Here is a 26,784-nt window from a genome sequence, read left to right on the forward strand (position 1 = left end):
CAAGCAAGTGGGAAGGTGGATAGAAGCCACAAATGCTGTAAACACGACCCACATAACCTGTCAGGTCTGACTATAATCCATGTGAGGTGACTGTAGAGTGTTAGGTACAGAATTACTAATCCAGGCCAATACACTGCGGTGTCTCTGCAGAGTACACACACTGTCACACACGGATTCCTGACACGTCACCTATTGGTTTCACGAAGTTCATTACATTACAAAGAAAGAAGCAGATTGGACTTCTCAAACATGGCAGCCACAGACACAGTCTCTAGCGTCCGCAGCGCTGGCTCATGACGTCGTCACTAAGCGCCCTCTGTCGGAGAGGAAGTGAGTTGCGTGTCTTCATTATATCATTAACACACGCACTGCTGGAAAGAATATCAGTAGTAAGTGGAGCATGCTTCTGACGTCTTCCGTGCAATGCAGTGAGTAAATGGCTGCAGCTCGGGGACTGTGGTCTAGAATGGAGAGTTTGTGCATGTCCTGCATACGTCGGTCACACAGTGCCCGTGCCTCACATACACAGGTCACACAGTGCCCGTGCCTCACATACACAGGTCACACAGTGCCGTGGCCCACACGCCACATACACAGGTCACACAGGACGTGTCCCGCAGGCTCTATATGCCGGTCACACAGGACGTGTCCCGCAGGCTCTATATGCCGGTCACACAGGACGTGTCCCGCAGGCTCTATATGCAGGTCACACAGGACGTGTCCCGCAGGCTGTATATGCAGGTCACACAGTGCCCGTGCCCCACAGGCTGTATGCGCAGGTCACACAGTGCTCGTGTCCCGCAGGCTGTATATGCAGGTCACACAGTGCTCGTGTCCCGCAGGCTGTATATGCAGGTCACACAGGACGTGTCCCGCAGGCTGTATATGCAGGTCACACAGTGCTCGTGTCCCGCAGGCTTTATATGCAGGTCACACAGGACGTGTCCCACAGGCTGTATATGCAGGTCACACAGTGCTCGTGTCCCGCAGGCTGTATATGCAGGTCACACAGGACGTGTCCCGCAGGCTCTATATGCAGGTCACACAGGACGTGTCCCGCAGGCTGTATATGCAGGTCACACAGTGCCCGTGCCCCACAGGCTGTATGCGCAGGTCACACAGTGCTCGTGTCCCGCAGGCTGTATATGCAGGTCACACAGTGCTCGTGTCCCGCAGGCTGTATATGCAGGTCACACAGGACGTGTCCCGCAGGCTGTATATGCCGGTCACACAGGACGTGTCCCGCAGGCTCTATATGCAGGTCACACAGTGCTCGTGTCCCGCAGGCTGTATATGCAGGTCACACAGTGCTCGTGTCCCGCAGGCTGTATATGCAGGTCACACAGGACGTGTCCCGCAGGCTGTATATGCCGGTCACACAGGACGTGTCCCGCAGGCTGTATATGCAGGTCACACAGTGCTCGTGTCCCGCAGGCTGTATATGCAGGTCACACAGGACGTGTCCCGCAGGCTGTATATGCCGGTCACACAGGACGTGTCCCACAGGCTGTATATGCCGGTCACACTGTGCTCGTGTCCCGCAGGCTGTATATGCAGGTCACACAGGACGTGTCCCACAGGCTGTATATGCCGGTCACACTGTGCTCGTGTCCCACAGGCTGTATATGCAGGTCACACAGTGCTCGTGTCCCGCAGGCTGTATATGCAGGTCACACAGGACGTGTCCCGCAGGCTGTATATGCCGGTCACACAGGACGTGTCCCACAGGCTGTATATGCCGGTCACACTGTGCTCGTGTCCCACAGGCTGTATATGCAGGTCACACTGTGCTCGTGTCCCGCAGGCTCTATATGCAGGTCACACTGTGCTCGTGTCCCACAGGCTGTATATGCAGGTCTCACAGGACGTGTCCCGCAGGCTGTATATGCCGGTCACACTGTGCTCGTGTCCCACAGGCTGTATATGCCGGTCACACTGTGCTCGTGTCCCGCAGGCTCTATATGCCGGTCACACTGTGCTCGTGTCCCACAGGCTGTATATGCCGGTCACACTGTGCTCGTGTCCCACAGGCTGTATATGCAGGTCACACTGTGCTCGTGTCCCGCAGGCTGTATATGCCGGTCACACTGTGCTCGTGTCCCACAGGCTGTATATGCAGGTCACACTGTGCTCGTGTCCCGCAGGCTCTATATGCAGGTCACACTGTGCTCGTGTCCCACAGGCTGTATATGCAGGTCTCACAGGACGTGTCCCGCAGGCTGTATATGCCGGTCACACTGTGCTCGTGTCCAACAGGCTGTATATGCCGGTCACACTGTGCTCGTGTCCCACAGGCTGTATATGCAGGTCACACTGTGCTCGTGTCCCACAGGCTGTATATGCAGGTCACACTGTGCTCGTGTCCCGCAGGCTGTATATGCAGGTCACACAGGACGTGTCCCGCAGGCTGTATATGCAGGTCACACAGGATGTGTCCCGCAGGCTCTATATGCAGGTCACACAGGACGTGTCCCACAGGCTCTATATGCCGGTCACACTGTGCTCGTGTCCCGCAGGCTGTATATGCAGGTCACACAGGACGTGTCCCGCAGGCTGTATATGCCGGTCACACTGTGCTCGTGTCCCGCAGGCTGTATATGCAGGTCACACAGGACGTGTCCCGCAGGCTCTATATGCAGGTCACACAGGACGTGTCCCACAGGCTCTATATGCAGGTCACACTGTGCTCGTGTCCCACAGGCTGTATATGCAGGTCACACTGTGCTCGTGTCCCGCAGGCTGTATATGCAGGTCACACAGGACGTGTCCCGCAGGCTGTATATGCAGGTCACACAGGACGTGTCCCGCAGGCTCTATATGCAGGTCACACAGGACGTGTCCCACAGGCTCTATATGCCGGTCACACTGTGCTCGTGTCCCGCAGGCTGTATATGCAGGTCACACAGGACGTGTCCCGCAGGCTGTATATGCAGGTCACACAGGACGTGTCCCGCAGGCTGTATATGCAGGTCACACAGGACGTGTCCCACAGGCTCTATATGCCGGTCACACAGGACGTGTCCCGCAGGCTGTATATGCCGGTCACACTGTGCTCGTGTCCCACAGGCTGTATATGCAGGTCACACAGTGCTCGTGTCCCGCAGGCTGTATATGCAGGTCTCACAGGACGTGTCCCGCAGGCTGTATATGCCGGTCACACTGTGCTCGTGTCCCACAGGCTGTATATGCAGGTCACACTGTGCTCGTGTCCCGCAGGCTCTATATGCAGGTCACACTGTGCTCGTGTCCCACAGGCTGTATATGCAGGTCACACTGTGCTCGTGTCCCGCAGGCTCTATATGCAGGTCACACTGTGCTCGTGTCCCACAGGCTGTATATGCAGGTCTCACAGGACGTGTCCCGCAGGCTGTATATGCAGGTCACACAGGACGTGTCCCGCAGGCTCTATATGCAGGTCACACAGGACGTGTCCCGCAGGCTGTATATGCAGGTCACACAGTGCCCGTGCCCCACAGGCTGTATGCGCAGGTCACACAGTGCTCGTGTCCCGCAGGCTGTATATGCAGGTCACACAGTGCTCGTGTCCCGCAGGCTGTATATGCAGGTCACACAGGACGTGTCCCGCAGGCTGTATATGCAGGTCACACAGGACGTGTCCCGCAGGCTCTATATGCAGGTCACACAGGACGTGTCCCGCAGGCTGTATATGCAGGTCACACAGTGCCCGTGCCCCACAGGCTGTATGCGCAGGTCACACAGTGCTCGTGTCCCGCAGGCTGTATATGCAGGTCACACAGTGCTCGTGTCCCGCAGGCTGTATATGCAGGTCACACAGGACGTGTCCCGCAGGCTGTATATGCCGGTCACACAGGACGTGTCCCGCAGGCTCTATATGCAGGTCACACAGTGCTCGTGTCCCGCAGGCTGTATATGCAGGTCACACAGTGCTCGTGTCCCGCAGGCTGTATATGCAGGTCACACAGGACGTGTCCCGCAGGCTGTATATGCCGGTCACACAGGACGTGTCCCGCAGGCTGTATATGCAGGTCACACAGTGCTCGTGTCCCGCAGGCTGTATATGCAGGTCACACAGGACGTGTCCCGCAGGCTGTATATGCCGGTCACACAGGACGTGTCCCACAGGCTGTATATGCCGGTCACACTGTGCTCGTGTCCCGCAGGCTGTATATGCAGGTCACACAGGACGTGTCCCACAGGCTGTATATGCCGGTCACACTGTGCTCGTGTCCCACAGGCTGTATATGCAGGTCACACAGTGCTCGTGTCCCGCAGGCTGTATATGCAGGTCACACAGGACGTGTCCCGCAGGCTGTATATGCCGGTCACACAGGACGTGTCCCACAGGCTGTATATGCCGGTCACACTGTGCTCGTGTCCCACAGGCTGTATATGCAGGTCACACTGTGCTCGTGTCCCGCAGGCTCTATATGCAGGTCACACTGTGCTCGTGTCCCACAGGCTGTATATGCAGGTCTCACAGGACGTGTCCCGCAGGCTGTATATGCCGGTCACACTGTGCTCGTGTCCCACAGGCTGTATATGCCGGTCACACTGTGCTCGTGTCCCGCAGGCTCTATATGCCGGTCACACTGTGCTCGTGTCCCACAGGCTGTATATGCCGGTCACACTGTGCTCGTGTCCCACAGGCTGTATATGCAGGTCACACTGTGCTCGTGTCCCGCAGGCTGTATATGCCGGTCACACTGTGCTCGTGTCCCACAGGCTGTATATGCAGGTCACACTGTGCTCGTGTCCCGCAGGCTCTATATGCAGGTCACACTGTGCTCGTGTCCCACAGGCTGTATATGCAGGTCTCACAGGACGTGTCCCGCAGGCTGTATATGCCGGTCACACTGTGCTCGTGTCCCACAGGCTGTATATGCCGGTCACACTGTGCTCGTGTCCCACAGGCTGTATATGCAGGTCACACTGTGCTCGTGTCCCACAGGCTGTATATGCAGGTCACACTGTGCTCGTGTCCCGCAGGCTGTATATGCAGGTCACACAGGACGTGTCCCGCAGGCTGTATATGCAGGTCACACAGGATGTGTCCCGCAGGCTCTATATGCAGGTCACACAGGACGTGTCCCACAGGCTCTATATGCCGGTCACACTGTGCTCGTGTCCCGCAGGCTGTATATGCAGGTCACACAGGACGTGTCCCGCAGGCTGTATATGCCGGTCACACTGTGCTCGTGTCCCGCAGGCTGTATATGCAGGTCACACAGGACGTGTCCCGCAGGCTCTATATGCAGGTCACACAGGACGTGTCCCACAGGCTCTATATGCAGGTCACACTGTGCTCGTGTCCCACAGGCTGTATATGCAGGTCACACTGTGCTCGTGTCCCGCAGGCTGTATATGCAGGTCACACAGGACGTGTCCCGCAGGCTGTATATGCAGGTCACACAGGACGTGTCCCGCAGGCTCTATATGCAGGTCACACAGGACGTGTCCCACAGGCTCTATATGCCGGTCACACTGTGCTCGTGTCCCGCAGGCTGTATATGCAGGTCACACAGGACGTGTCCCGCAGGCTGTATATGCAGGTCACACAGGACGTGTCCCGCAGGCTGTATATGCAGGTCACACAGGACGTGTCCCACAGGCTCTATATGCCGGTCACACAGGACGTGTCCCGCAGGCTGTATATGCCGGTCACACTGTGCTCGTGTCCCACAGGCTGTATATGCAGGTCACACAGTGCTCGTGTCCCGCAGGCTGTATATGCAGGTCTCACAGGACGTGTCCCGCAGGCTGTATATGCCGGTCACACTGTGCTCGTGTCCCACAGGCTGTATATGCAGGTCACACTGTGCTCGTGTCCCGCAGGCTCTATATGCAGGTCACACTGTGCTCGTGTCCCACAGGCTGTATATGCAGGTCACACTGTGCTCGTGTCCCGCAGGCTCTATATGCAGGTCACACTGTGCTCGTGTCCCACAGGCTGTATATGCAGGTCTCACAGGACGTGTCCCGCAGGCTGTATATGCCGGTCACACTGTGCTCGTGTCCCACAGGCTGTATATGCCGGTCACACTGTGCTCGTGTCCCACAGGCTGTATATGCAGGTCACACTGTGCTCGTGTCCCACAGGCTGTATATGCAGGTCACACTGTGCTCGTGTCCCGCAGGCTGTATATGCAGGTCACACAGGACGTGTCCCGCAGGCTGTATATGCAGGTCACACAGGATGTGTCCCGCAGGCTCTATATGCAGGTCACACAGGACGTGTCCCACAGGCTCTATATGCCGGTCACACTGTGCTCGTGTCCCGCAGGCTGTATATGCAGGTCACACAGGACGTGTCCCGCAGGCTGTATATGCCGGTCACACTGTGCTCGTGTCCCGCAGGCTGTATATGCAGGTCACACAGGACGTGTCCCGCAGGCTCTATATGCAGGTCACACAGGACGTGTCCCACAGGCTCTATATGCAGGTCACACTGTGCTCGTGTCCCACAGGCTGTATATGCAGGTCACACTGTGCTCGTGTCCCGCAGGCTGTATATGCAGGTCACACAGGACGTGTCCCGCAGGCTGTATATGCAGGTCACACAGGACGTGTCCCGCAGGCTCTATATGCAGGTCACACAGGACGTGTCCCACAGGCTCTATATGCCGGTCACACTGTGCTCGTGTCCCGCAGGCTGTATATGCAGGTCACACAGGACGTGTCCCGCAGGCTGTATATGCAGGTCACACAGGACGTGTCCCGCAGGCTCTATATGCAGGTCACACAGGACGTGTCCCACAGGCTCTATATGCCGGTCACACAGGACGTGTCCCGCAGGCTGTATATGCCGGTCACACTGTGCTCGTGTCCCACAGGCTGTATATGCAGGTCACACAGTGCTCGTGTCCCGCAGGCTGTATATGCAGGTCTCACAGGACGTGTCCCGCAGGCTGTATATGCCGGTCACACTGTGCTCGTGTCCCACAGGCTGTATATGCAGGTCACACAGTGCTCGTGTCCCGCAGGCTGTATATGCAGGTCTCACAGGACGTGTCCCGCAGGCTGTATATGCCGGTCACACTGTGCTCGTGTCCCACAGGCTGTATATGCAGGTCACACTGTGCTCGTGTCCCGCAGGCTCTATATGCAGGTCACACTGTGCTCGTGTCCCACAGGCTGTATATGCAGGTCTCACAGGACGTGTCCCGCAGGCTGTATATGCCGGTCACACTGTGCTCGTGTCCCACAGGCTGTATATGCAGGTCACACTGTGCTCGTGTCCCACAGGCTGTATATGCAGGTCACACTGTGCTCGTGTCCCGCAGGCTGTATATGCAGGTCACACAGGACGTGTCCCGCAGGCTGTATATGCAGGTCACACAGGACGTGTCCCGCAGGCTCTATATGCAGGTCACACAGGACGTGTCCCACAGGCTCTATATGCCGGTCACACTGTGCTCGTGTCCCGCAGGCTGTATATGCAGGTCACACAGGACGTGTCCCGCAGGCTGTATATGCCGGTCACACTGTGCTCGTGTCCCGCAGGCTGTATATGCAGGTCACACAGGACGTGTCCCGCAGGCTGTATATGCAGGTCACACAGGACGTGTCCCGCAGGCTCTATATGCAGGTCACACAGGACGTGTCCCACAGGCTCTATATGCCGGTCACACAGGACGTGTCCCGCAGGCTGTATATGCCGATCACACTGTGCTCGTGTCCCACAGGCTGTATATGCAGGTCACACAGTGCTCGTGTCCCGCAGGCTGTATATGCAGGTCTCACAGGACGTGTCCCGCAGGCTGTATATGCCGGTCACACTGTGCTCGTGTCCCACAGGCTGTATATGCAGGTCACACTGTGCTCGTGTCCCGCAGGCTCTATATGCAGGTCACACTGTGCTCGTGTCCCACAGGCTGTATATGCAGGTCTCACAGGACGTGTCCCGCAGGCTGTATATGCCGGTCACACTGTGCTCGTGTCCCACAGGCTGTATATGCCGGTCACACTGTGCTCGTGTCCCACAGGCTGTATATGCAGGTCACACTGTGCTCGTGTCCCACAGGCTGTATATGCAGGTCACACTGTGCTCGTGTCCCGCAGGCTGTATATGCAGGTCACACAGGACGTGTCCCGCAGGCTGTATATGCAGGTCACACAGGACGTGTCCCGCAGGCTCTATATGCAGGTCACACAGGACGTGTCCCACAGGCTCTATATGCCGGTCACACTGTGCTCGTGTCCCGCAGGCTGTATATGCAGGTCACACAGGACGTGTCCCGCAGGCTGTATATGCAGGTCACACTGTGCTCGTGTCCCGCAGGCTGTATATGCAGGTCACACAGGACGTGTCCCGCAGGCTGTATATGCAGGTCACACAGGACGTGTCCCGCAGGCTCTATATGCAGGTCACACAGGACGTGTCCCACAGGCTCTATATGCCGGTCACACAGGACGTGTCCCGCAGGCTGTATATGCCGGTCACACTGTGCTCGTGTCCCACAGGCTGTATATGCAGGTCACACAGTGCTCGTGTCCCGCAGGCTGTATATGCAGGTCTCACAGGACGTGTCCCGCAGGCTGTATATGCCGGTCACACTGTGCTCGTGTCCCACAGGCTGTATATGCAGGTCACACTGTGCTCGTGTCCCGCAGGCTCTATATGCAGGTCACACTGTGCTCGTGTCCCACAGGCTGTATATGCAGGTCTCACAGGACGTGTCCCGCAGGCTGTATATGCCGGTCACACTGTGCTCGTGTCCCACAGGCTGTATATGCCGGTCACACTGTGCTCGTGTCCCACAGGCTGTATATGCAGGTCACACTGTGCTCGTGTCCCACAGGCTGTATATGCAGGTCACACTGTGCTCGTGTCCCGCAGGCTGTATATGCAGGTCACACAGGACGTGTCCCGCAGGCTGTATATGCAGGTCACACAGGACGTGTCCCGCAGGCTGTATATGCCGGTCACACAGGACGTGTCCCGCAGGCTGTATATGCCGGTCACACAGGACGTGTCCCACAGGCTGTATATGCCGGTCACACTGTGCTCGTGTCCCGCAGGCTGTATATGCAGGTCACACAGGACGTGTCCCACAGGCTGTATATGCCGGTCACACTGTGCTCGTGTCCCACAGGCTGTATATGCAGGTCACACAGTGCTCGTGTCCCGCAGGCTGTATATGCAGGTCACACAGGACGTGTCCCGCAGGCTGTATATGCCGGTCACACAGGACGTGTCCCACAGGCTGTATATGCCGGTCACACTGTGCTCGTGTCCCACAGGCTGTATATGCAGGTCACACTGTGCTCGTGTCCCGCAGGCTCTATATGCAGGTCACACTGTGCTCGTGTCCCACAGGCTGTATATGCAGGTCTCACAGGACGTGTCCCGCAGGCTGTATATGCCGGTCACACTGTGCTCGTGTCCCACAGGCTGTATATGCCGGTCACACTGTGCTCGTGTCCCACAGGCTGTATATGCAGGTCACACTGTGCTCGTGTCCCGCAGGCTGTATATGCCGGTCACACTGTGCTCGTGTCCCACAGGCTGTATATGCAGGTCACACTGTGCTCGTGTCCCGCAGGCTCTATATGCAGGTCACACTGTGCTCGTGTCCCACAGGCTGTATATGCAGGTCTCACAGGACGTGTCCCGCAGGCTGTATATGCCGGTCACACTGTGCTCGTGTCCCACAGGCTGTATATGCCGGTCACACTGTGCTCGTGTCCCACAGGCTGTATATGCAGGTCACACTGTGCTCGTGTCCCACAGGCTGTATATGCAGGTCACACAGGACGTGTCCCGCAGGCTGTATATGCCGGTCACACTGTGCTCGTGTCCCGCAGGCTGTATATGCAGGTCACACAGGACGTGTCCCGCAGGCTGTATATGCAGGTCACACAGGATGTGTCCCGCAGGCTCTATATGCAGGTCACACAGGACGTGTCCCACAGGCTCTATATGCCGGTCACACTGTGCTCGTGTCCCGCAGGCTGTATATGCAGGTCACACAGGACGTGTCCCGCAGGCTGTATATGCCGGTCACACTGTGCTCGTGTCCCGCAGGCTGTATATGCAGGTCACACAGGACGTGTCCCGCAGGCTGTATATGCAGGTCACACAGGATGTGTCCCGCAGGCTCTATATGCAGGTCACACAGGACGTGTCCCACAGGCTCTATATGCCGGTCACACTGTGCTCGTGTCCCGCAGGCTGTATATGCAGGTCACACAGGACGTGTCCCGCAGGCTGTATATGCCGGTCACACTGTGCTCGTGTCCCGCAGGCTGTATATGCAGGTCACACAGGACGTGTCCCGCAGGCTCTATATGCAGGTCACACAGGACGTGTCCCACAGGCTCTATATGCAGGTCACACTGTGCTCGTGTCCCACAGGCTGTATATGCAGGTCACACTGTGCTCGTGTCCCGCAGGCTGTATATGCAGGTCACACAGGACGTGTCCCGCAGGCTGTATATGCAGGTCACACAGGACGTGTCCCGCAGGCTCTATATGCAGGTCACACAGGACGTGTCCCACAGGCTCTATATGCCGGTCACACTGTGCTCGTGTCCCGCAGGCTGTATATGCAGGTCACACAGGACGTGTCCCGCAGGCTGTATATGCAGGTCACACAGGACGTGTCCCGCAGGCTCTATATGCAGGTCACACAGGACGTGTCCCACAGGCTCTATATGCCGGTCACACAGGACGTGTCCCGCAGGCTGTATATGCCGGTCACACTGTGCTCGTGTCCCACAGGCTGTATATGCAGGTCACACAGTGCTCGTGTCCCACAGGCTGTATATGCAGGTCACACAGTGCTCGTGTCCCGCAGGCTGTATATGCAGGTCTCACAGGACGTGTCCCGCAGGCTGTATATGCCGGTCACACTGTGCTCGTGTCCCACAGGCTGTATATGCAGGTCACACTGTGCTCGTGTCCCGCAGGCTCTATATGCAGGTCACACTGTGCTCGTGTCCCACAGGCTGTATATGCAGGTCACACTGTGCTCGTGTCCCGCAGGCTCTATATGCAGGTCACACTGTGCTCGTGTCCCACAGGCTGTATATGCAGGTCTCACAGGACGTGTCCCGCAGGCTGTATATGCCGGTCACACTGTGCTCGTGTCCCACAGGCTGTATATGCCGGTCACACTGTGCTCGTGTCCCACAGGCTGTATATGCAGGTCACACTGTGCTCGTGTCCCACAGGCTGTATATGCAGGTCACACTGTGCTCGTGTCCCGCAGGCTGTATATGCAGGTCACACAGGACGTGTCCCGCAGGCTGTATATGCAGGTCACACAGGATGTGTCCCGCAGGCTCTATATGCAGGTCACACAGGACGTGTCCCACAGGCTCTATATGCCGGTCACACTGTGCTCGTGTCCCGCAGGCTGTATATGCAGGTCACACAGGACGTGTCCCGCAGGCTGTATATGCCGGTCACACTGTGCTCGTGTCCCGCAGGCTGTATATGCAGGTCACACAGGACGTGTCCCGCAGGCTCTATATGCAGGTCACACAGGACGTGTCCCACAGGCTCTATATGCAGGTCACACTGTGCTCGTGTCCCACAGGCTGTATATGCAGGTCACACTGTGCTCGTGTCCCGCAGGCTGTATATGCAGGTCACACAGGACGTGTCCCGCAGGCTGTATATGCAGGTCACACAGGACGTGTCCCGCAGGCTCTATATGCAGGTCACACAGGACGTGTCCCACAGGCTCTATATGCCGGTCACACTGTGCTCGTGTCCCGCAGGCTGTATATGCAGGTCACACAGGACGTGTCCCGCAGGCTGTATATGCAGGTCACACAGGACGTGTCCCGCAGGCTCTATATGCAGGTCACACAGGACGTGTCCCACAGGCTCTATATGCCGGTCACACAGGACGTGTCCCGCAGGCTGTATATGCCGGTCACACTGTGCTCGTGTCCCACAGGCTGTATATGCAGGTCACACAGTGCTCGTGTCCCGCAGGCTGTATATGCAGGTCTCACAGGACGTGTCCCGCAGGCTGTATATGCCGGTCACACTGTGCTCGTGTCCCACAGGCTGTATATGCAGGTCACACAGTGCTCGTGTCCCGCAGGCTGTATATACAGGTCTCACAGGACGTGTCCCGCAGGCTGTATATGCCGGTCACACTGTGCTCGTGTCCCACAGGCTGTATATGCAGGTCACACTGTGCTCGTGTCCCGCAGGCTCTATATGCAGGTCACACTGTGCTCGTGTCCCACAGGCTGTATATGCAGGTCTCACAGGACGTGTCCCGCAGGCTGTATATGCCGGTCACACTGTGCTCGTGTCCCACAGGCTGTATATGCAGGTCACACTGTGCTCGTGTCCCACAGGCTGTATATGCAGGTCACACTGTGCTCGTGTCCCGCAGGCTGTATATGCAGGTCACACAGGACGTGTCCCGCAGGCTGTATATGCAGGTCACACAGGACGTGTCCCGCAGGCTCTATATGCAGGTCACACAGGACGTGTCCCACAGGCTCTATATGCCGGTCACACTGTGCTCGTGTCCCGCAGGCTGTATATGCAGGTCACACAGGACGTGTCCCGCAGGCTGTATATGCCGGTCACACTGTGCTCGTGTCCCGCAGGCTGTATATGCAGGTCACACAGGACGTGTCCCGCAGGCTGTATATGCAGGTCACACAGGACGTGTCCCGCAGGCTCTATATGCAGGTCACACAGGACGTGTCCCACAGGCTCTATATGCCGGTCACACAGGACGTGTCCCGCAGGCTGTATATGCCGATCACACTGTGCTCGTGTCCCACAGGCTGTATATGCAGGTCACACAGTGCTCGTGTCCCGCAGGCTGTATATGCAGGTCTCACAGGACGTGTCCCGCAGGCTGTATATGCCGGTCACACTGTGCTCGTGTCCCACAGGCTGTATATGCAGGTCACACTGTGCTCGTGTCCCGCAGGCTCTATATGCAGGTCACACTGTGCTCGTGTCCCACAGGCTGTATATGCAGGTCTCACAGGACGTGTCCCGCAGGCTGTATATGCCGGTCACACTGTGCTCGTGTCCCACAGGCTGTATATGCCGGTCACACTGTGCTCGTGTCCCACAGGCTGTATATGCAGGTCACACTGTGCTCGTGTCCCACAGGCTGTATATGCAGGTCACACTGTGCTCGTGTCCCGCAGGCTGTATATGCAGGTCACACAGGACGTGTCCCGCAGGCTGTATATGCAGGTCACACAGGACGTGTCCCGCAGGCTCTATATGCAGGTCACACAGGACGTGTCCCACAGGCTCTATATGCCGGTCACACTGTGCTCGTGTCCCGCAGGCTGTATATGCAGGTCACACAGGACGTGTCCCGCAGGCTGTATATGCAGGTCACACTGTGCTCGTGTCCCGCAGGCTGTATATGCAGGTCACACAGGACGTGTCCCGCAGGCTGTATATGCAGGTCACACAGGACGTGTCCCGCAGGCTCTATATGCAGGTCACACAGGACGTGTCCCACAGGCTCTATATGCCGGTCACACAGGACGTGTCCCGCAGGCTGTATATGCCGGTCACACTGTGCTCGTGTCCCACAGGCTGTATATGCAGGTCACACAGTGCTCGTGTCCCGCAGGCTGTATATGCAGGTCTCACAGGACGTGTCCCGCAGGCTGTATATGCCGGTCACACTGTGCTCGTGTCCCACAGGCTGTATATGCAGGTCACACTGTGCTCGTGTCCCGCAGGCTCTATATGCAGGTCACACTGTGCTCGTGTCCCACAGGCTGTATATGCAGGTCTCACAGGACGTGTCCCGCAGGCTGTATATGCCGGTCACACTGTGCTCGTGTCCCACAGGCTGTATATGCCGGTCACACTGTGCTCGTGTCCCACAGGCTGTATATGCAGGTCACACTGTGCTCGTGTCCCACAGGCTGTATATGCAGGTCACACTGTGCTCGTGTCCCGCAGGCTGTATATGCAGGTCACACAGGACGTGTCCCGCAGGCTGTATATGCAGGTCACACAGGACGTGTCCCGCAGGCTCTATACGCAGGTCACACAGGACGTGTCCCACAGGCTCTATATGCCGGTCACACTGTGCTCGTGTCCCGCAGGCTGTATATGCAGGTCACACAGGACGTGTCCCGCAGGCTGTATATGCCGGTCACACTGTGCTCGTGTCCCGCAGGCTGTATATGCAGGTCACACAGGACGTGTCCCGCAGGCTCTATATGCAGGTCACACAGGACGTGTCCCACAGGCTCTATATGCAGGTCACACTGTGCTCGTGTCCCACAGGCTGTATATGCAGGTCACACTGTGCTCGTGTCCCGCAGGCTGTATATGCAGGTCACACAGGACGTGTCCCGCAGGCTGTATATGCAGGTCACACAGGACGTGTCCCGCAGGCTCTATATGCAGGTCACACAGGACGTGTCACACAGGCTCTATATGCCGGTCACACTGTGCTCGTGTCCCGCAGGCTGTATATGCAGGTCACACAGGACGTGTCCCGCAGGCTGTATATGCAGGTCACACAGGACGTGTCCCGCAGGCTCTATATGCAGGTCACACAGGACGTGTCCCACAGGCTCTATATGCCGGTCACACAGGACGTGTCCCGCAGGCTGTATATGCCGGTCACACTGTGCTCGTGTCCCACAGGCTGTATATGCAGGTCACACAGTGCTCGTGTCCCGCAGGCTGTATATGCAGGTCTCACAGGACGTGTCCCGCAGGCTGTATATGCCGGTCACACTGTGCTCGTGTCCCACAGGCTGTATATGCAGGTCACACAGTGCTCGTGTCCCGCAGGCTGTATATGCAGGTCTCACAGGACGTGTCCCGCAGGCTGTATATGCCGGTCACACTGTGCTCGTGTCCCACAGGCTGTATATGCAGGTCACACTGTGCTCGTGTCCCGCAGGCTCTATATGCAGGTCACACTGTGCTCGTGTCCCACAGGCTGTATATGCAGGTCTCACAGGACGTGTCCCGCAGGCTGTATATGCCGGTCACACTGTGCTCGTGTCCCACAGGCTGTATATGCAGGTCACACTGTGCTCGTGTCCCACAGGCTGTATATGCAGGTCACACTGTGCTCGTGTCCCGCAGGCTGTATATGCAGGTCACACAGGACGTGTCCCGCAGGCTGTATATGCAGGTCACACAGGACGTGTCCCGCAGGCTCTATATGCAGGTCACACAGGACGTGTCCCACAGGCTCTATATGCCGGTCACACTGTGCTCGTGTCCCGCAGGCTGTATATGCAGGTCACACAGGACGTGTCCCGCAGGCTGTATATGCCGGTCACACTGTGCTCGTGTCCCGCAGGCTGTATATGCAGGTCACACAGGACGTGTCCCGCAGGCTCTATATGGAGGTCACACAGGACGTGTCCCACAGGCTCTATATGCCGGTCACACAGGACGTGTCCCGCAGGCTGTATATGCCGGTCACACTGTGCTCGTGTCCCACAGGCTGTATATGCAGGTCACACAGTGCTCGTGTCCCGCAGGCTGTATATGCAGGTCTCACAGGACGTGTCCCGCAGGCTGTATATGCCGGTCACACTGTGCTCGTGTCCCACAGGCTGTATATGCAGGTCACACAGTGCTCGTGTCCCGCAGGCTGTATATGCAGGTCTCACAGGACGTGTCCCGCAGGCTGTATATGCCGGTCACACTGTGCTCGTGTCCCACAGGCTGTATATGCAGGTCACACTGTGCTCGTGTCCCGCAGGCTCTATATGCAGGTCACAGTGTGCTCGTGTCCCACAGGCTGTATATGCAGGTCTCACAGGACGTGTCCCGCAGGCTGTATATGCCGGTCACACTGTGCTCGTGTCCCACAGGCTGTATATGCAGGTCACACTGTGCTCGTGTCCCGCAGGCTCTATATGCAGGTCACACTGTGCTCGTGTCCCACAGGCTGTATATGCAGGTCACACAGGACGTGTCCCGCAGGCTGTATATGCCGGTCACACAGGACGTGTCCCACAGGCTGTATATGCAGGTCACACAGGACGTGTCCCACAGGCTGTATATGCCGGTCACACAGGACGTGTCCCACAGGCTGTATATGCAGGTCTCACAGGACGTGTCCCGCAGGCTGTATATGCAGGTCACACTGTGCTCGTGTCCCACAGGCTGTATATGCAGGTCACACAGGACGTGTCCCGCAGGCTGTATATGCCGGTCACACAGGACGTGTCCCACAGGCTGTATATGCAGGTCACACAGTGCTCGTGTCCCGCAGGCTGTATATGCAGGTCACACAGTGCCAGTGTCCCGCAGGCTGTATATGCCGGTCACACAGGACGTGTCCCACAGGCTGTATATGCAGGTCACACAGTGCTCGTGTCCCACATGCTGTATGCGCAGGTCACACAGGACGTGTCCCGCAGGCTGTATATGCCGGTCATACAGGACGTGTCCCACAGGCTGTATATGCAGGTCACACAGGACGTGTCCCGCAGGCTGTATATGCCGGTCACACAGGACGTGTCCCGCAGGCTGTATATGCAGGTCACACAGGACGGGTCCCACAGGCTGTATATGCAGGTCACACAGTGCTCGTGTCCCGCAGGCTGTATATGCAGGTCACACAGTGCTCGTGTCCCGCAGGCTGTATATGCAGGTCACACAGGACGTGTCCCGCAGGCTCTATATGCAGGTCACACAGGACGTGTCCCACAGGCTCTATATGCCGGTCACACTGTGCTCGTGTCCCGCAGGCTGTATATGCAGGTCACACAGGACGTGTCCCGCAGGCTGTATATGCCGGTCACACTGTGCTCGTGTCCCGCAGGCTGTATATGCAGGTCACACAGGACGTGTCCCGCAGGCTGTATATGCAGGTCACACAGGACGTGTCCCGCAGGCTCTATATGCAGGTCACACAGGACGTGTCCCACAGGCTCTATATGCCGGTCACACTGTGCTCGTGTCCCGCAGGCTGTATATGCAGGTCACACAGGACGTGTCCCGCAGGCTGTATATGCCGGTCACACTGTGCTCGTGTCCCGCAGGCTGTATATGCAGGTCACACAGGACGTGTCCCGCAGGCTGTATATGCAGGTCACACAGGACGTGTCCCGCAGGCTCTATATGCAGGTCACACAGGACGTGTCCCACAGGCTCTATATGCCGGTCACACAGGACGTGTCCCGCAGGCTGTATATGCCGGTCACACTGTGCTCGTGTCCCACAGGCTGTATATGCAGGTCACACAGTGCTCGTGTCCCGCAGGCTGTATATGCAGGTCTCACAGGACGTGTCCCGCAGGCTGTATATGCCGGTCACACTGTGCTCGTGTCCCACAGGCTGTATATGCAGGTCACACTGTGCTCGTGTCCCGCAGGCTCTATATGCAGGTCACACTGTGCTCGTGTCCCACAGGCTGTATATGCAGGTCTCACAGGACGTGTCCCGCAGGCTGTATATGCCGGTCACACTGTGCTCGTGTCCCACAGGCTGTATATGCCGGTCACACTGTGCTCGTGTCCCACAGGCTGTATATGCAGGTCACACTGTGCTCGTGTCCCACAGGCTGTATATGCAGGTCACACTGTGCTCGTGTCCCGCAGGCTGTATATGCAGGTCACACAGGACGTGTCCCGCAGGCTGTATATGCAGGTCACACAGGACGTGTCCCGCAGGCTCTATATGCAGGTCACACAGGACGTGTCCCACAGGCTCTATATGCCGGTCACACTGTGCTCGTGTCCCGCAGGCTGTATATGCAGGTCACACAGGACGTGTCCCGCAGGCTGTATATGCAGGTCACACAGGACGTGTCCCGCAGGCTCTATATGCAGGTCACACAGGACGTGTCCCACAGGCTCTATATGCCGGTCACACTGTGCTCGTGTCCCGCAGGCTGTATATGCAGGTCACACAGGACGTGTCCCGCAGGCTGTATATGCCGGTCACACTGTGCTCGTGTCCCGCAGGCTGTATATGCAGGTCACACAGGACGTGTCCCGCAGGCTGTATATGCAGGTCACACAGGACGTGTCCCGCAGGCTCTATATGCAGGTCACACAGGACGTGTCCCACAGGCTCTATATGCCGGTCACACTGTGCTCGTGTCCCGCAGGCTGTATATGCAGGTCACACAGGACGTGTCCCGCAGGCTGTATATGCAGGTCACACAGGACGTGTCCCGCAGGCTCTATATGCAGGTCACACAGGACGTGTCCCACAGGCTCTATATGCCGGTCACACAGGACGTGTCCCGCAGGCTGTATATGCCGGTCACACTGTGCTCGTGTCCCACAGGCTGTATATGCAGGTCACACAGTGCTCGTGTCCCGCAGGCTGTATATGCAGGTCTCACAGGACGTGTCCCGCAGGCTGTATATGCCGGTCACACTGTGCTCGTGTCCCACAGGCTGTATATGCAGGTCACACAGTGCTCGTGTCCCGCAGGCTGTATATGCAGGTCTCACAGGACGTGTCCCGCAGGCTGTATATGCCGGTCACACTGTGCTCGTGTCCCACAGGCTGTATATGCAGGTCACACTGTGCTCGTGTCCCGCAGGCTCTATATGCAGGTCACACTGTGCTCGTGTCCCACAGGCTGTATATGCAGGTCTCACAGGACGTGTCCCGCAGGCTGTATATGCCGGTCACACTGTGCTCGTGTCCCACAGGCTGTATATGCAGGTCACACTGTGCTCGTGTCCCACAGGCTGTATATGCAGGTCACACTGTGCTCGTGTCCCGCAGGCTGTATATGCAGGTCACACAGGACGTGTCCCGCAGGCTGTATATGCAGGTCACACAGGACGTGTCCCGCAGGCTCTATATGCAGGTCACACAGGACGTGTCCCACAGGCTCTATATGCCGGTCACACTGTGCTCGTGTCCCGCAGGCTGTATATGCAGGTCACACAGGACGTGTCCCGCAGGCTGTATATGCCGGTCACACTGTGCTCGTGTCCCGCAGGCTGTATATGCAGGTCACACAGGACGTGTCCCGCAGGCTGTATATGCAGGTCACACAGGACGTGTCCCGCAGGCTCTATATGCAGGTCACACAGGACGTGTCCCACAGGCTCTATATGCCGGTCACACAGGACGTGTCCCGCAGGCTGTATATGCCGGTCACACTGTGCTCGTGTCCCACAGGCTGTATATGCAGGTCACACAGTGCTCGTGTCCCGCAGGCTGTATATGCAGGTCTCACAGGACGTGTCCCGCAGGCTGTATATGCCGGTCACACTGTGCTCGTGTCCCACAGGCTGTATATGCAGGTCACACAGTGCTCGTGTCCCGCAGGCTGTATATGCAGGTCTCACAGGACGTGTCCCGCAGGCTGTATATGCCGGTCACACTGTGCTCGTGTCCCACAGGCTGTATATGCAGGTCACACTGTGCTCGTGTCCCGCAGGCTCTATATGCAGGTCACACTGTGCTCGTGTCCCACAGGCTGTATATGCAGGTCTCACAGGACGTGTCCCGCAGGCTGTATATGCCGGTCACACTGTGCTCGTGTCCCACAGGCTGTATATGCAGGTCACACTGTGCTCGTGTCCCGCAGGCTCTATATGCAGGTCACACTGTGCTCGTGTCCCACAGGCTGTATATGCAGGTCACACAGGACGTGTCCCGCAGGCTGTATATGCCGGTCACACAGGACGTGTCCCACAGGCTGTATATGCAGGTCACACAGGACGTGTCCCACAGGCTGTATATGCCGGTCACACAGGACGTGTCCCACAGGCTGTATATGCAGGTCTCACAGGACGTGTCCCGCAGGCTGTATATGCAGGTCACACTGTGCTCGTGTCCCACAGGCTGTATATGCAGGTCACACAGGACGTGTCCCGCAGGCTGTATATGCCGGTCACACAGGACGTGTCCCACAGGCTGTATATGCAGGTCACACAGTGCTCGTGTCCCGCAGGCTGTATATGCAGGTCACACAGTGCCAGTGTCCCGCAGGCTGTATATGCCGGTCACACAGGACGTGTCCCACAGGCTGTATATGCAGGTCACACAGTGCTCGTGTCCCACATGCTGTATGCGCAGGTCACACAGGACGTGTCCCGCAGGCTGTATATGCCGGTCATACAGGACGTGTCCCACAGGCTGTATATGCAGGTCACACAGGACGTGTCCCGCAGGCTGTATATGCCGGTCACACAGGACGTGTCCCGCAGGCTGTATATGCAGGTCACACAGGACGGGTCCCACAGGCTGTATATGCAGGTCACACAGTGCTCGTGTCCCGCAGGCTGTATATGCAGGTCACACAGTGCTCGTGTCCCGCAGGCTGTATATGCAGGTCACACAGGACGTGTCCCACAGGCTGTATATGCAGGTCACACAGGACGTGTCCCGCAGGCTGTATATGCCGGTCACACAGGACGTGTCCCGCAGGCTGTATATGCAAGTCACACAGTGCTCGTGTCCCGTAGGCTGTATATGCCGGTCACACAGGACGTGTCCCACAGGCTGTATATGCAGGTCACACAGTGCTCGTGTCCCACAGGCTGTATATGCAGGTCACACAGGACGTGTCCCGCAGGCTGTATATGCAGGTCTCACAGGACGTGTCCCGCAGGCTGTATATGCCGGTCACACTGTGCTCGTGTCCCACAGGCTGTATATGCAGGTCACACAGTGCTCGTGTCCCGCAGGCTGTATATGCAGGTCTCACAGGACGTGTCCCGCAGGCTGTATATGCCGGTCACACTGTGCTCGTGTCCCACAGGCTGTATATGCAGGTCACACTGTGCTCGTGTCCCGCAGGCTCTATATGCAGGTCACACTGTGCTCGTGTCCCACAGGCTGTATATGCAGGTCTCACAGGACGTGTCCCGCAGGCTGTATATGCTGGTCACACAGTGCTCGTGTCCCACAGGCTGTATATGCAGGTCACACAGGACGTGTCCCGCAGGCTCTATATGCCGGTCACACTGTGCTCGTGTCCCGCAGGCTGTATATGCAGGTCACACAGGACGTGTCCCGCAGGCTGTATATGCCGGTCACACTGTGCTCGTGTCCCGCAGGCTGTATATGCAGGTCACACAGGACGTGTCCCGCAGGCTGTATATGCAGGTCACACAGGACGTGTCCCGCAGGCTCTATATGCAGGTCACACAGGACGTGTCCCACAGGCTCTATATGCCGGTCACACTGTGCTCGTGTCCCGCAGGCTGTATATGCAGGTCACACAGGACGTGTCCCGCAGGCTGTATATGCCGGTCACACTGTGCTCGTGTCCCGCAGGCTGTATATGCAGGTCACACAGGACGTGTCCCGCAGGCTCTATATGCAGGTCACACAGGACGTGTCCCACAGGCTCTATATGCAGGTCACACTGTGCTCGTGTCCCACAGGCTGTATATGCAGGTCACACTGTGCTCGTGTCCCGCAGGCTGTATATGCAGGTCACACAGGACGTGTCCCGCAGGCTGTATATGCAGGTCACACAGGACGTGTCCCGCAGGCTCTATATGCAGGTCACACAGGACGTGTCCCACAGGCTCTATATGCCGGTCACACTGTGCTCGTGTCCCGCAGGCTGTATATGCAGGTCACACAGGACGTGTCCCGCAGGCTGTATATGCAGGTCACACAGGACGTGTCCCGCAGGCTCTATATGCAGGTCACACAGGACGTGTCCCACAGGCTCTATATGCCGGTCACACAGGACGTGTCCCGCATGCTGTATATGCCGGTCACACTGTGCTCGTGTCCCACAGGCTGTATATGCAGGTCACACAGTGCTCGTGTCCCGCAGGCTGTATATGCAGGTCTCACAGGACGTGTCCCGCAGGCTGTATATGCCGGTCACACTGTGCTCGTGTCCCACAGGCTGTATATGCAGGTCACACAGTGCTCGTGTCCCGCAGGCTGTATATGCAGGTCTCACAGGACGTGTCCCGCAGGCTGTATATGCCGGTCACACTGTGCTCGTGTCCCACAGGCTGTATATGCAGGTCACACTGTGCTCGTGTCCCGCAGGCTCTATATGCAGGTCACACTGTGCTCGTGTCCCACAGGCTGTATATGCAGGTCTCACAGGACGTGTCCCGCAGGCTGTATATGCCGGTCACACTGTGCTCGTGTCCCACAGGCTGTATATGCAGGTCACACTGTGCTCGTGTCCCACAGGCTGTATATGCAGGTCACACTGTGCTCGTGTCCCGCAGGCTGTATATGCAGGTCACACAGGACGTGTCCCGCAGGCTGTATATGCAGGTCACACAGGACGTGTCCCGCAGGCTCTATATGCAGGTCACACAGGACGTGTCCCACAGGCTCTATATGCCGGTCACACTGTGCTCGTGTCCCGCAGGCTGTATATGCAGGTCACACAGGACGTGTCCCGCAGGCTGTATATGCCGGTCACACTGTGCTCGTGTCCCGCAGGCTGTATATGCAGGTCACACAGGACGTGTCCCGCAGGCTGTATATGCAGGTCACACAGGACGTGTCCCGCAGGCTCTATATGCAGGTCACACAGGACGTGTCCCACAGGCTCTATATGCCGGTCACACAGGACGTGTCCCGCAGGCTGTATATGCCGGTCACACTGTGCTCGTGTCCCGCAGGCTGTATATGCAGGTCACACAGGACGTGTCCCGCAGGCTGTATATGCAGGTCACACAGGACGTGTCCCACAGGCTCTATATGCCGGTCACACAGGACGTGTCCCGCAGGCTGTATATGCCGGTCACACTGTGCTCGTGTCCCACAGGCTGTATATGCAGGTCACACAGTGCTCGTGTCCCGCAGGCTGTATATGCAGGTCTCACAGGACGTGTCCCGCAGGCTGTGTATGCCGGTCACACTGTGCTCGTGTCCCACAGGCTGTATATGCAGGTCACACAGTGCTCGTGTCCCGCAGGCTGTATATGCAGGTCTCACAGGACGTGTCCCGCAGGCTGTATATGCCGGTCACACTGTGCTCGTGTCCCACAGGCTGTATATGCAGGTCACACTGTGCTCGTGTCCCGCAGGCTCTATATGCAGGTCACACTGTGCTCGTGTCCCACAGGCTGTATATGCAGGTCTCACAGGACGTGTCCCGCAGGCTGTATATGCCGGTCACACTGTGCTCGTGTCCCACAGGCTGTATATGCAGGTCACACTGTGCTCGTGTCCCGCAGGCTCTATATGCAGGTCACACTGTGCTCGTGTCCCACAGGCTGTATATGCAGGTCACACAGGACGTGTCCCGCAGGCTGTATATGCCGGTCACACAGGACGTGTCCCACAGGCTGTATATGCAGGTCACACAGGACGTGTCCCACAGGCTGTATATGCCGGTCACACAGGACGTGTCCCACAGGCTGTATATGCAGGTCTCACAGGACGTGTCCCGCAGGCTGTATATGCAGGTCACACTGTGCTCGTGTCCCACAGGCTGTATATGCAGGTCACACAGGACGTGTCCCGCAGGCTGTATATGCCGGTTACACAGGACGTGTCCCACAGGCTGTATATGCAGGTCACACAGTGCTCGTGTCCCGCAGGCTGTATATGCAGGTCACACAGTGCCAGTGTCCCGCAGGCTGTATATGCCGGTCACACAGGACGTGTCCCACAGGCTGTATATGCAGGTCACACAGTGCTCGTGTCCCACATGCTGTATGCGCAGGTCACACAGGACGTGTCCCGCAGGCTGTATATGCCGGTCATACAGGACGTGTCCCACAGGCTGTATATGCAGGTCACACAGGACGTGTCCCGCAGGCTGTATATGCCGGTCACACAGGACGTGTCCCGCAGGCTGTATATGCAGGTCACACAGGACGGGTCCCACAGGCTGTATATGCCGGTCACACAGGACGTGTCCCGCAGGCTGTATATGCAAGTCACACAGTGCTCGTGTCCCGTAGGCTGTATATGCCGGTCACACAGGACGTGTCCCACAGGCTGTATATGCAGGTCACACAGTGCTCGTGTCCCACATGCTGTATGCGCAGGTCACACAGGACGTGTCCCGCAGGCTGTATATGCAGGTCACACAGTGCTCGTGTCCCGCAGGCTGTATATGCAGGTCACACAGGCTTGTCCCACAGGCTGTATATGCAGGTCACACAGTGCTCGTGTCCCGCAGGCTGTATATGCAGGTCACACAGGACGTGTCCCGCAGGCTGTATATGCCGGTCACACAGGACGTGTCCCGCAGGCTGTATATGCCGGTCACACAGGACGTGTCCCGCAGGCTGTATATGCAGGTCACACAGGACGTGTCCCGCAGGCTGTATATGCAGGTCACACAGTGCTCGTGTCCCGCAGGCTGTATATGCAGGTCACACAGGACGTGTCCCACAGGCTGTATATGCAGGTCACACAGTGCTCGTGTCCCGCAGGCTGTATATGCAGGTCACACAGTGCTCGTGTCCCGCAGGCTGTATATGCCGGTCACACAGGACGTGTCCCACAGGCTGTATATGCAGGTCACACAGTGCTCGTGTCCCACATGCTGTATGCGCAGGTCACACAGGACGTGTCCCGCAGGCTGTATATGCAGGTCACACAGGACGTGTCCCGCAGGCTGTATATGCAGGTCACACAGGACGTGTCCCGCAGGCTGTATATGCAGGTCACACAGGACGTGTCCCGCAGGCTGTATATGCAGGTCACACAGTGCTCGTGTCCCGCAGGCTGTATATGCAGGTCACACAGTGCTCGTGTCCCGTAGGCTGTATATGCCGGTCACACAGGACGTGTCCCGCAGGCTGTATATGCCGGTCACACAGGACGTGTCCCGCAGGCTGTATATGCCGGTCACACAGGACGTGTCCCACAGGCTGTATATGCCGGTCACACAGGACGTGTCCCGCAGGCTGTATATGCAGGTCACACAGGACGGGTCCCACAGGCTGTATATGCCGGTCACACAGGACGTGTCCCGCAGGCTGTATATGCAAGTCACACAGTGCTCGTGTCCCGTAGGCTGTATATGCCGGTCACACAGGACGTGTCCCACAGGCTGTATATGCAGGTCACACAGTGCTCGTGTCCCACATGCTGTATGCGCAGGTCACACAGGACGTGTCCCGCAGGCTGTATATGCAGGTCACACAGTGCTCGTGTCCCGCAGGCTGTATATGCAGGTCACACAGGCTTGTCCCACAGGCTGTATATGCAGGTCACACAGTGCTCGTGTCCCGCAGGCTGTATATGCAGGTCACACAGGACGTGTCCCGCAGGCTGTATATGCCGGTCACACAGGACGTGTCCCGCAGGCTGTATATGCCGGTCACACAGGACGTGTCCCGCAGGCTGTATATGCAGGTCACACAGGACGTGTCCCGCAGGCTGTATATGCAGGTCACACAGTGCTCGTGTCCCGCAGGCTGTATATGCAGGTCACACAGGACGTGTCCCACAGGCTGTATATGCAGGTCACACAGTGCTCGTGTCCCGCAGGCTGTATATGCAGGTCACACAGTGCTCGTGTCCCGCAGGCTGTATATGCCGGTCACACAGGACGTGTCCCACAGGCTGTATATGCAGGTCACACAGTGCTCGTGTCCCACATGCTGTATGCGCAGGTCACACAGGACGTGTCCCGCAGGCTGTATATGCAGGTCACACAGGACGTGTCCCGCAGGCTGTATATGCAGGTCACACAGGACGTGTCCCGCAGGCTGTATATGCAGGTCACACAGGACGTGTCCCGCAGGCTGTATATGCAGGTCACACAGTGCTCGTGTCCCGCAGGCTGTATATGCAGGTCACACAGTGCTCGTGTCCCGTAGGCTGTATATGCCGGTCACACAGGACGTGTCCCGCAGGCTGTATATGCCGGTCACACAGGACGTGTCCCGCAGGCTGTATATGCAGGTCACACAGTGCTCGTGTCCCGCAGGCTGTATATGCAGGTCACACAGGACGTGTCCCACAGGCTGTATATGCAGGTCACACAGTGCTCGTGTCCCGTAGGCTGTATATGCAGGTCACACAGTGCTCGTGTCCCGCAGGCTGTATACGCAGGTCACACAGGACGTGTCCCACAGGCTGTATATGCAGGTCACACAGTGCTCGTGTCCCACATGCTGTATGCGCAGGTCACACAGGACGTGTCCCGCAGGCTGTATATGCAGGTCACACAGTGCTCGTGTCCCGCAGGCTTTATATGCAGGTCACACAGGACGTGTCCCACAGGCTGTATATGCAGGTCACACAGTGCTCGTGTCCCGCAGGCTGTATATGCAGGTCACACAGGACGTGTCCCGCAGGCTGTATATGCAGGTCACACAGTGCTCGTGTCCCGCAGGCTGTATATGCAGGTCACACAGGACGTGTCCCACAGGCTGCATATGCAGGTCACACAGTGCTCGTGTCCCGCAGGCTGTATATGCAGGTCACACAGTGCTCGTGTCCCGCAGGCTGTATATGCAGGTCACACAGTGCTCGTGTCCCGTTGGCTGTATATGCCGGTCACACAGGACGTGTCCCGCAGGCTGTATATGCAGGTCACACAGGACTTGTCCCGCAGGCTGTATATGCAGGTCACACAGTGCTCGTGTCCCGCAGGCTGTATATGCAGGTCACACAGGACGTGTCCCGCAGGCTGTATATGCCGGTCACACAGGACGTGTCCCGCAGGCTGTATATGCAGGTCACACAGTGCTCGTGTCCCGCAGGCTGTATATGCAGGTCACACAGGACGTGTCCCACAGGCTGCATATGCCGGTCACACAGTGCTCGTGTCCCACATGCTGTATTCGCAGGTCACACAGGACGTGTCCCGCAGGCTGTATATGCCGGTCACACAGGACATATCCCGCAGGCTGTATATGCAGGTCACACAGGACGTGTCCCGCAGGCTGTATATGCCGGTCACACAGGACGTGTCCCACAGGCTGTATATGCCGGTCACACAG

At 57.8% G+C, this 26,784-nt stretch overlaps 1 protein-coding gene across 2 annotated transcripts in view; it reads left to right on the plus strand.

Moving 5' to 3' along the window:
• Nucleotides 1–295: 295 nt before the first annotated feature.
• The window catches only part of SENP8 (SUMO peptidase family member, NEDD8 specific), a 45,499-nt gene continuing 19,010 nt past the window's right edge, over nt 296–26,784 (plus strand). Inside the window, exon 1 of one of the 2 annotated variants that reach the window (XM_069765611.1) lies at nt 296–428. In XM_069765611.1, the coding sequence (XP_069621712.1) occupies nt 424–428 (5 nt within the window). In that variant the 5' untranslated portion in view covers nt 296–423. The remainder of the gene's footprint in view (nt 429–26,784) is intronic. The other variant, XM_069765612.1, reaches the window with a different exon arrangement.

This window comes from Ranitomeya imitator, chromosome 4, assembly GCF_032444005.1.
Source record: "Ranitomeya imitator isolate aRanImi1 chromosome 4, aRanImi1.pri, whole genome shotgun sequence".
Classification (NCBI taxonomy): Eukaryota; Metazoa; Chordata; class Amphibia; order Anura; family Dendrobatidae; genus Ranitomeya; species Ranitomeya imitator.